A 10,711-nucleotide genomic window follows, 5' to 3' on the forward strand; every position below is an offset into this window, starting at 1 on the left:
TAGTCAAGAAAAGGGTACCCTAATGCGTGCGCCACGGGCCACTTTCATTAAAAAATGTTTTTAGTGTTTTTGTGACTTGGGCTTTGAATCTGCAACTAGTTGGCGACGTAAATGGACGGTCAGCAATTTGCACATTTATTTTTTCATACCCACACTAATCACTATCATATATTAGAGAATGACATAAAAGCCCGTTCCCATATTTCAATTTCGTCCACTTGCTCTCTTTATATATATATATATATATAAAAAGGAGAGACAACCCCATTTCCATGGTTTGATAGAATTGGGAGATAACTCATTTTTAGGAAATACGTAAAGAGTCTGTGTGTTCTATAAAAATATATTTTTTTTTGTAATCCGATAAAGTGTTTATAATTATTTCGTTAAATTAGAAGGTGTCGTGGTCTTTTTTTATTTTTATTTTTCTAAAATTATATATGTAGTGTTTGATTTTGCCATTGCATCTTTAGATTCACTAAAAGACAAACGTAGTCTAAAAAAGCTAACAAATAATGTTAAATTTTATAGGTCTCTCTTCCTTTTTTTTTCTACCCCATATTTGCTTCTATTTTTGGCCTTTAGCCAGCCTTCAATTCTTTCCTTGAAAAAAAATGATACTAGTTGTCAATCATGCAGAAGAGTTTTTCTTTTTATAATTTACTTCTAATGTTAAGTAGACTTCCATGTTTATATTTACCAACTCATCTAAAAGTTATTGCCTATTAACCTGTTGACGTTGAAATCAAAGTAATCGAATATATCAAATTATTGACTGAACAGAAGTCCTGCCACGAAAAATTTTAAAATTCCATTTTCTGAAAATTAGTTAATATGACTAGACAATTAATGACATTTAAACGAAGATTAAAAATCGGGAACAAAATTTAAGTCACAAGGAGGTAATTCAAGAAAATGTCACAAAGGAAAATCTTAATAGTTAGTTTTATATCAAATTGTATTTTCCCTTTTTTTTTTTTAACGTGGACAATCGGTTTCTTAACTTTTTTTTTGTAAATTTGTTTGGTATGAAAAAGAAATTACGTATATATTTATTCGATAGTTGCAAATTTTGACCGGCAGCCAATGATGAGGTTGCAATTACCATAATAGTTTAAATCTGGCCTGTAAATTACAAAAATGGTAAGGGGTTGTTGAGCACTTGAACTCATGCGGTAGGTGATTTGGCGAAGGGGCTGGTGGCACAATTTTTTTGAAAAGAATTATAAATTTCCGATTAAACTAGTGGTGCTCCATTGAAGAGCGATACTAATATTTGATATTCTAAATTTGCTTCTTATATGATAGGGACTAATTTAAGAATTCAAATAAAACGATTGAGTAAATCCAACTAATGGCTAATACAGAAATTTTAAATCATATCACGATACGAAGGTGTTGTATTTTGAATTGTGGATATTCACAGTTAGATTGCATGGATTAATATATAAATTTTCCACGCTTTTTAATTAGATGAAGAGGAATTCATCACTAGGCTAAAAAGTAGGATTGGCAAGTAAAGTATTTTAAGATTAGAGATTTCAACACTTGTATAAAAAAAAAACATTTATTAGTATACTCACATGAATTGAAAATTTCCATAAAATGAAGTCTTTTTTCATTCTCATATGCCTTAGGTATTTAAAATAAATATGTGAACCGTGATCACAATTGACAAATAATTGTGTTGTGTTAATGGTTTAATCTCAATTCGAAATTCCAATTGTTTAGGACATTTAAGATAAATTAGTATACACGCGTGTTGGGAGGGTTTGGCCTAGAATTTTTAGGTATCCAATCCAAAAGATTAATTTATTAGGTAGAGTGACTTATCCTACTTATTGACCCAAGTATCACCCCTCGTACAAAAATAAGAGATTTTTGTACACCTTATATAGATATCAAGAATAAATATATGACATTTGGACAAATAATTGTATTTTATTAGCATCTCAATGCTCATTCCATTTATATGAATTGGTGAATATGTGGACAAAAAATCGTATTGTATTAACACGTCAACTCTTATTCAAAGATGACAATTATTTAAAGATAAATGAAAATATTTTCCAAATAAGAAAAATTAGTAAATACGTGGTCGAATAGTTATTTTGTGTTGACGTGTCAACTCCAGTCTGAAAATGGCAGTTATCAGAAGATAGATGAAAATATTTTTCATTAAAAAAAAGGATAAATACGTGGACGAATAAAAAACAATATATCGACGTGTCACACCAATTAGAAGATGACAATTGTCCAAAGAGGTGTCAAAAACTTGTATAAATAAGACTTTTATCTTTGCCGTACTCCCCCGTAGCCCATTCATTCAATCTACTAGGTGCCTCCTAGAAACCTTAACCTATTTCTTCAGACTTTCAATCCATCATGATTAAAAATACGAAGCCTTTCTTGCTTGGCTTTCAAGAAATCACATAAACTTCTTGCACCAAGAAGCAGCAACATCGGATTAGCGATTTACCAGAAGAGAATGAGGAATGGGAAGGGAAAAGCCTAATCTCATCTCACTCTTTTTCGGCTTATGGACGAGAAGAAGAACGAGAAATGAGCGGACAAAGGCTGAAGCCATTCACTCTTTATCCGCTAATGGCTTGGTATCGGTTAAGCAAATCGCTTGGCTGGGATATCAATTAAGCAAAACCTTTTCAGTCGTGGACCTGTTTTCCATTTTCCATCCTGTACTAGTTTTATTTTTAATGCTTTGCAGTGCAATTTATTATTATTATTTTTTATTTATTAACAATGAAACATGAGTTTTATTTTAATGTTGAGCAATGTTCTAACGCTGCAATTATGAACTGCTTAGACTGCATAAAAGTTCACTGCAGAGGAAACGTGTTCATGCAACACGACTGAAATATAAATTTATTATTACACATTAAACCAGGTCATATGAAGCATAAAATATTTGACTCGTCTTCTGAACCCTATCCAACTTCAATCCATCTTCCCGTATTTTCACGACCCACACTCAATGCAAAAAGCAAATACACAGATGTGAGTCCATTTTGCATAATCACTATTCAATCAATGTAGGATCAATGAATTTGATCCTTCGGCTCCGCTGGGGATCAATGGCATCAGCTCTAAGATCACTATGCTTGTGCCATTTTTCACTGTCTTCCCCCCCTTTTTATGATTGACTAAAGATGTAACTCACTTCATCCGCCAACGGTTTCAAGGAATCAAAACCACAACTGGATCCCCTGGCCAAGTCCCTCGTCAGTAATGGCTACTGCAGTGCCGGTTTATATCTCTTCAAAGACTCAATTGATAATTTTTTTTCACCATGGGTCTAATCAAATTCAATAGACATTCCCCAAAATTCGATTTCATTTTCCACAAATTTAGTTTTTGGCATGTATCATATATACTCAGCCCATGCCTTTTGTCATTTAACCTCCCAAGGACCTGACTTGAGCTGATGCGAGTGCAAACTTGGGGGTCTTCAAAGCTTCAAACAATCGCCTGGGTACTGAGTTTACCGTTATTGATGGATATCAAGTGGGAATTGATTTTGATTTCTGTTCAATCTGCCGTGGCATCTTACATGGGTGGTGAATAAAAGTATGAATGCGTATTGAGAGGACAAGCACTTCTGCAGGCAGGATAAATCCTGAAGGTGTGTTCACATCTCCAAAAACAGAAAAGGTCTTGCAGCCAAAAAGCCTGGGAATTAATGCAACCCCAGAAATACAGACCTCACATAGAGAATGAATAACCATCGATCTAACAGAAAGCAATCATGATTCAATTCAACATCTCTCCAACAAAAAAATTCGTACAAGTCTACCATATTATAAGATTACTAGTGCATTAAATTCAGAAAAGAAAAAGAAAAAGAAAAAGAAAATTGCAGGTTGTGACCATTCAAAGAAAGACATTTTGGGTATAATAAGATCACACTAGGTTTTCCCTACAAAACTCCAACATAAAGCAGAATTTCTTAAAAGATGCGGTTTGAAGGACCCATGGTACTCTTCAGATAGAGGCACCTGACCTGGTAGGACCAAAAAAAAAAAAACAAGGATTAGACATCAAATGCATAAATGCCAAGAGAAGCAAATACCAAAACAGACCATACAAGAAAGATCAAGGAAATAGAAAACTACCTGCAGATAAAAAAGGGGGGAAGGGGGGGATATATTCTTAATTATAGCAAGAAAAACAGTTTACTTTTCATTATTCGAACAAAAAAACAGTGTATATTTAAATGGTCAAGTCGATTTAGTGTTTTCTAAATTTACCTCCCGAAGGAAAACATTAAACATCTAAACCAACTTAGAAGAAATACAAGAGATGGCAGGGTTACAAGAATAATGTGCAGCAGAATCTTATGGAGATAGTTATACAGAAGAAGTTGAGGTTCAACAACCTCATATTGAACTCAAAAGTACAAGTAGTGAAGCAAAAAACAGTGAGTTTGTATAAAACATTACCAACTACAACACCAAAATTGACCACAGAACCAGTAGGTAAAAATAAGGTTAGAGATAGAAACTTACATTCTGCCAGTTTTTCTTCAACAATGAGACAAGGAAGTTAACACTCATTTGAACATTCTGGAAGATCTGCTTCTCCTCCATTGAAAGGTTTCCAACAGCAACTCCCATGCAAAGCACCTTCTTCAATTGGAACTTCACTGTTGCCTTAGTCTCGTTGACTTTGGACTCCAGGGATTCTTGGTGAGTAACAAGGGTAGGGAACTTTCCTGAATTGAGAAATAAGCCAGGTCAATAAAGGTGCAAACCATACATAACAAAAGTACAATACTAACAGAATACCAATCAAGCAACACTGACTGTCCATGAGGCAGAAGCTCATGAAAACTACCGAAACCAGTAAATCAAAACTATCATTTATTGCAAAAAAACAGAACATAGATTGTCGATCTTAGTAAATAAATCCTCGAGTGAACATTATACAATCTCTGTCAAATACTTTTCAAAAAATGCAAATGATTCAAACATCTGCGTAGTATACTTGCCTGCCTTGTTGAGACCAGGACCCAACAAACGAGGAATCTGCTTGATGACAGACTCTGATGCCAAGAAAGCATGATATTTCTTGGCAAGTTTCTTCACCAATTTCTTGTTCTTGTTCAATTTTTTCAATCCTTCAACATCCATGTAGTCCAAACCAATCTTCTCGGCCTATAAGACAAATTAAGGATCTAACATGAGTGCTTAATGAAGTGCTTTACCCCACCCCCACCCCCCACCCCAAAAAAAGTCATTTAAAGTTCTAAAAACAATAGAGAAAAAGAAAGAAGCAGAACCACTGCAATATGAACATTTTAGAAAAGTACAGTTTCAAAAGAGCACAGAGCTTCTATACATGTTTAGAGATAGTAAAACAATTACCTCTTCAACATGTTGAGCATCACCAAGCATGCAGACCTTCATCTTGGGGCGGGGAATGTGAGGCAACTTAACAGAGCCACTGAAACGCTTGTCCTTTTGTGGATCATAGTTCTTGAGACCAATCTGAAGCTCAATAGTCTCGGTGAAGTTCCTCTTCTTTGTCTCCTTAGAGTATTGCACAATACTAGAGACGGCCTCTCTCAGTGCATCACTCTGAAGCTTACTGCAGTACAACATTACACATTCAAGACACAGAGCACAGAAAAATAATTAGCCAAAAAAGGGCACTACACCAAACAGATAAAACCAACTCATTTAATCTAAGCCACGTCGCATACAAACAACAATAAATTCAAGAATATACCTACAAAATAAACTAATCAATATTCAATTGAGAGTCGACGCAAATTCCACATATCAGTAATCAGAAGTATCCATCATTCAGTTTCTAAAAACTCATTACTCCTAGGGTTCAAGTTTAGACTTGACACGCGTGAAATCAATTTGAACAACTTAAATCTATCACCAAAAATAATAATAACACCTCCTTTTATAACAAAAATCGAAAAGTAACGAAATTAAAAAATAGAGAAACGACCCATAATACAAAAGAAACTAAGATTTTAGATTTAACATACCTCATGATTGAAGCGCTTGGAGCCCTTTACAGAATTTTTTTTCTTCTGTAAAAATTAAAAACAAAATCATAAATAAATAAATCAAGTGAAAATATATAAACTACAGCTAAGTTGTTAAGAAAAATGTTGTTAAGAAATTACGCCTAGTAGCACAGAATGATCAAAAGATGAAACGGGAAAGGAGGATAGAAAACGAACCAAATACGAAAAAGAAACCCTAGAGACTTGGGAGCGGCGAACGCTCGTATTATATAAGAGACTAGGGAAAGTGATAAACCCTAAGTTCGTAACTGGATTTTTGTTGGGCTCAGCCAAGCCCACGTTCCTTTGGTGTCCAGAGGACTTGATGATTGGGTTTAAAAATGACCAGATCATGCCACGTAACAGAGTGAGATTGATTTTAATCGGGTAAAAAAAAACTCGCTTTTAACGCTCATCGAAATTTTTTATAACACCCCTTGAATGTTATTTCTTAAAATACTTCTGGTTTATGGTTTAATTGATGAAATATAAATTCATTTATTAAAATTAATCATCAACCATAAAGTTTTATTTTTAAATAATCTTCTTAAATTACATATAAATCCTAAAATATTAAATTTATCACAAATTTGTTTCTTCTTATCATATAATTTCTATTTTCATAACTCTAAATTCTTATAATTTTCTCAAAAAAAAAAATTAACTTTATAATCTTATTAATGCATGACATATAAATATAAGTTACGTCAATTATTATACAAAGAATGTATCTCAATTGAATAATTATAAAGTTACAAAAATTTGTACAAACCATGTGGCATGAATGGATAGGTAATTGAAAGTATAAATAATAAAAATAAATTTGTGAGCCATATCATACCTTTTATTCAACCAATTATAATATCCCAATTGCTACTTCAGTTTGTAGAATATTATTTGTATAAAAGTGTTAGTAGTTGTATTGTTACTCATTTCAATTATGTTAGTATAATATCAATCAAAGTATTATCTTCCATTTACTATAATAAAATCTCTTTATAGTCATAATGTTGGGACCAAAGTAATTTACTTATATGAGCAGCTTATCACTTAATAGAGGTATAATTGTGAAAATTCTTGTTTTGACTTAGGTGGCGTTTGTCTTTTTGTCTAAAATCTAAATAAATTTGAATTAGTCTGAATTCTGAATATGACTAAATGTCTGGATCTAAATGATATAATATTTTTTTTAATCACTAAAAGCAAATATTAAGTTTTTTTTTTAACTTAAAAATCTAAAAATTAGTATTTTTACATTTATGCCCTTACAAATCATAAATGTTAAACAAATAATAAACATTCCGAACAAATTAATAAGATAAAGGTAAAGTATATGCTACATTGATAATTAATTGATTGAGCATCTCCAATCTAATATAAGAACAATGATAAAAGAGATAGACATAGTTTCAATAAACTAGTATATTTGTTTATCTAGTAATAGAATTACACAAAGTTTTCTTGAAAGTCTAAAAATAAATTATTTTCTAAAAATAATTTAAAAGAAAAACACTTCATTCCACTTTAAACTTTTAATATAGCAAAACATATGTTTTTCGTAATATACCAATAACTATTAATTTATAGAGGAAATTCGCTAAGACAAGATCATGAAAAATTTTAACTTATTATAATATGAAAATTATTCTTATTTATGACCGACTCAAATTGGGATTAAATTTTTATTAATATCAAATATCACCATAGAGAGTTTTATTATATGTATTTATAGAAGTACATATAATAAAACATGCAATTTAATGTTGGATCTAACAGTTGACATGTCTCCTCGCCTCATCCGTAAGGTCGAGAGTTTGAGTTTATGGATATGGTCGTGGAAGTAGACGTGTAGTGTTTGTTGGCATAACCTTCAGAATCATAAAGTCTCACTAAATTTCTAATGATAATATTACAATATAATCATATTGTAATATTTAAAAGAAAATAATAATAATAATAATAATAGCATAGAAAATGGCATAAGTTAGTTGTAAATTGCTACTTCGATTGAATTTTTTTTTTCTTCTCCCCGTTGTATTGCAAGTAACAAACTCTACTACTAAGGACCACTGTCATGTCATGCTTTATGCATGAATACATTTCTCACATTTTCGCAACGACTCATGAAATCTAAATTGTGTAAACTAGCAGTGAATAAACAATCTACATGATATATTTATAAAATTGCAGTTCTAGAAAGACAAGTACTAAATTTTTCATCAAAATAATATAAAATTATCCACAAGAACCTCATTAGCTCAATCTAAGTATTTTCTGTTAAATAGTACTATTGTTATATTTTTGTTTGAGATATTAGAGAAAACTAAGGAATAATTAGAAGTTAATAGTGCAACAATTTGGAATTTTGGCCTTTGATTAAGGAAATAGAAAAGTATTTCAGAAGTGCTTGTAGCCCTTTACAGGTTTTTTTCTTCTGTGGAGATTAAAAAAAAGATAAATAAATAAATCAAATGAAAAATATATAAACTACAGGTGAAATGTTGTTAGGAAATTTTGCAGTTTTTTTGGGAATACATAAAAATAACCAAAAAGATGAACAGAAAACAAGGAGAGAGCACCAATCAGAAATAAGAAAGAAGGCATGCAGACTTGAACAGAAGACAAGTAGAGAACACCAATCAGAAATAAGAAAGAAGGCATGCAGACTTGAATTACGTGGCCAACACTCATTATATAATAGACCAGCTGTGAAAGTGATAAACCCAATTGCCTCTTTGGTGGGTTCGGAGTGGCAGTGGCTTGGTGGGTACTGTGTACATGAGTTGATTATTGGGTTTACATGAAGTTGATTTAATCCAAATTAAAAAAAAGAGAGTAGAACTTTTAATACTTGTCTAAAATATTTATAACACTCATTTTCAATGTTATTTTTTAAAGTATGGTCGATTTAATTGATAAAATATAAACTTATATATTAATATTAATCATCAACCATAATTTTTTTTCATTTTTTTTATAAATTGCATATAAAATTTAAAATATTAAATTTATCTCAAATTTCTTTTTCTTCTTATTATATAATTTCTATCTTCATAACTCTAAATTCTTATAATTTTCTCAAAAAATATTAATTTTATAATCTTATTAATAATATATGCCACGTCAATTATGATACATACTATGTATCTCAATTGAATAATGATAAAGTTACATACGTTTTGTATAAACCATGCGCCATGATATGGATAGATCATTCAAATTATAAATAATAAAAATAAATTTGTGAGCCATATCATTTTTTTATTTCATCAAAATAATATAAAATTATCTACAAAAAGCTCATAAGCATAATTTAAGTATTTTATTATAAATAATACTATTGTTACATCTTTGTATGAGATATTAAAGAAAACTAAGGAATAATTAAAAGTTAATAGTAAAATTTGGATGTCACAACAAAAGAGAAAATTGAATATGAACCCCAAAGATTTGTGCGGCTAACACAGTCTTTGTAATCTGAACCGTTCGCACCCCTATAAGCTTCTCATAAAATTCTTTTTTTAGAATTCATAATTTTTTACCCTGACAAAGTTTAAAATATTATATATTTTAATTAAACTCCTATATAATGATCATCATTCTTTTCGATCAGCATATGATTTTCGAAAGTATCCCTAACTTAATTAAAAGTCTTCATTTCTTCTGCTAATCATTATTTTTAATACTTTATTCCAAAATTTAATAGCAATACTTTTTTTCCTCCAAAAGAATGACACAAGGGGGAACAAAAAAAAGAAAGATAAATGTTATGAATTTTGGTAAAGCAAATGGTCATTGAAAAGCAAAAGAAGTTGAAGGAAATTGAGAGTAACTCAGTGAAAACGTTATGTCTAAAAGAATTTTAACAACTGCAAAAATAGCCTAAAAAGCATTTTATACACACACACACACACATGTATATAAACACACGCACAAATGTATGTATATATATATATATAAACACACAAACACACTAAGATCACTTTCCTTGAGGTATGTATCAAGTTCTTAAAGCTACACTACAAAATTGCTAGATAAAATAAAATCGAAGGTATGTATAACACGTGATATATACATATAAACTTATCGTGTATTTTTAGAAATACACGATATGGAATAATTTATTCATGATATGAAACGATTTAAAAATACACAATATATGGAAGATAAAAGAAACCCTACAATAGAGGGCTGTCGGCCGGACAGAACCCTTATATTACAATTATTACATACGGCGAATTACCAAATGCTTACTAATATTAGTTATTTCACAATACATCCATGCATAATAATTAAGAATATATATATATATATATATTAATTAGGAAGACCAACGCTGGTGGGTCCATTAGAGTGGCCGGCACCGGGACTGTGGCCTGGTGTGGTGGGACGGAAGTCGTCAGTACCATCCGCTGAAAGTCTGGGAACACCGGGGCTGTGACTGTGACCCGGTGTCAACGGACGGAAATCATCCTGTGCTGAAACGTTGCCAACACCAGGGCTTTTACCAGCACCCGATACAGCATTTCCCAAAAGGTTGCGGCGCACATCACCATCATCTCCACAATCTTTTAGAAGCCTTTGCTCGGTGGAGATGATTGCATGTGAAAAAATCAATGCAAAAAGAAAGGCAGCACTGAAAGTGGGCTTATAATAATTATCATTGGCCAT

At 31.5% G+C, this 10,711-nt stretch overlaps 2 protein-coding genes across 2 annotated transcripts; both read right to left on the reverse strand.

Annotated features, from left to right (window-relative positions):
* Positions 1-3,748: 3,748 nt before the first annotated feature.
* LOC18033779 (60S ribosomal protein L10a-3) lies at positions 3,749-6,314 on the reverse strand. Its single transcript, XM_006424179.2, has 6 exons — positions 6,218-6,314; positions 6,020-6,064; positions 5,382-5,604; positions 5,006-5,171; positions 4,524-4,729; positions 3,749-4,018 (listed from the first exon to the last, which is right to left on the reverse strand). Exons 2-6 carry the CDS (start codon positions 6,022-6,024, stop codon positions 3,965-3,967), a joined length of 654 nt encoding a protein of 217 aa, XP_006424242.1. The 5' UTR covers positions 6,025-6,064; positions 6,218-6,314; the 3' UTR covers positions 3,749-3,964.
* A 4,043-nt stretch (positions 6,315-10,357) lies between these two features.
* On the reverse strand, positions 10,358-10,711 carry LOC18033909 (precursor of CEP9). The gene has a single exon (XM_006424180.1). It carries the CDS (start codon positions 10,709-10,711, stop codon positions 10,358-10,360), a length of 354 nt encoding a protein of 117 aa, XP_006424243.1.

The sequence above is a fragment of the Citrus clementina genome, unplaced genomic scaffold (assembly GCF_000493195.1).
Source record: "Citrus clementina cultivar Clemenules unplaced genomic scaffold, Citrus_clementina_v1.0 scaffold_8, whole genome shotgun sequence".
In the NCBI taxonomy this organism is placed as follows: domain Eukaryota; kingdom Viridiplantae; phylum Streptophyta; class Magnoliopsida; order Sapindales; family Rutaceae; genus Citrus; species Citrus x clementina.

Bases quoted from the DNA above. Each gene is read 5' to 3' on its own strand.
- LOC18033909 (XM_006424180.1), bottom strand. From the start codon at position 10,711: ATGGCCAATGATAATTATTATAAGCCCACTTTCAGTGCTGCCTTTCTT.
- LOC18033779 (XM_006424179.2), bottom strand. The intron at 5,172-5,381 runs GTAATTGTTTTA...TTTGTCTTATAG, and splicing joins ATGCTCAACATGTTGAAGAG to GCCGAGAAGATTGGTTTGGA. The intron at 4,019-4,523 runs GTAAGTTTCTAT...TGGTCCTACCAG, and splicing joins TGAAGAAAAACTGGCAGAAT to GTCAGGTGCCTCTATCTGAA.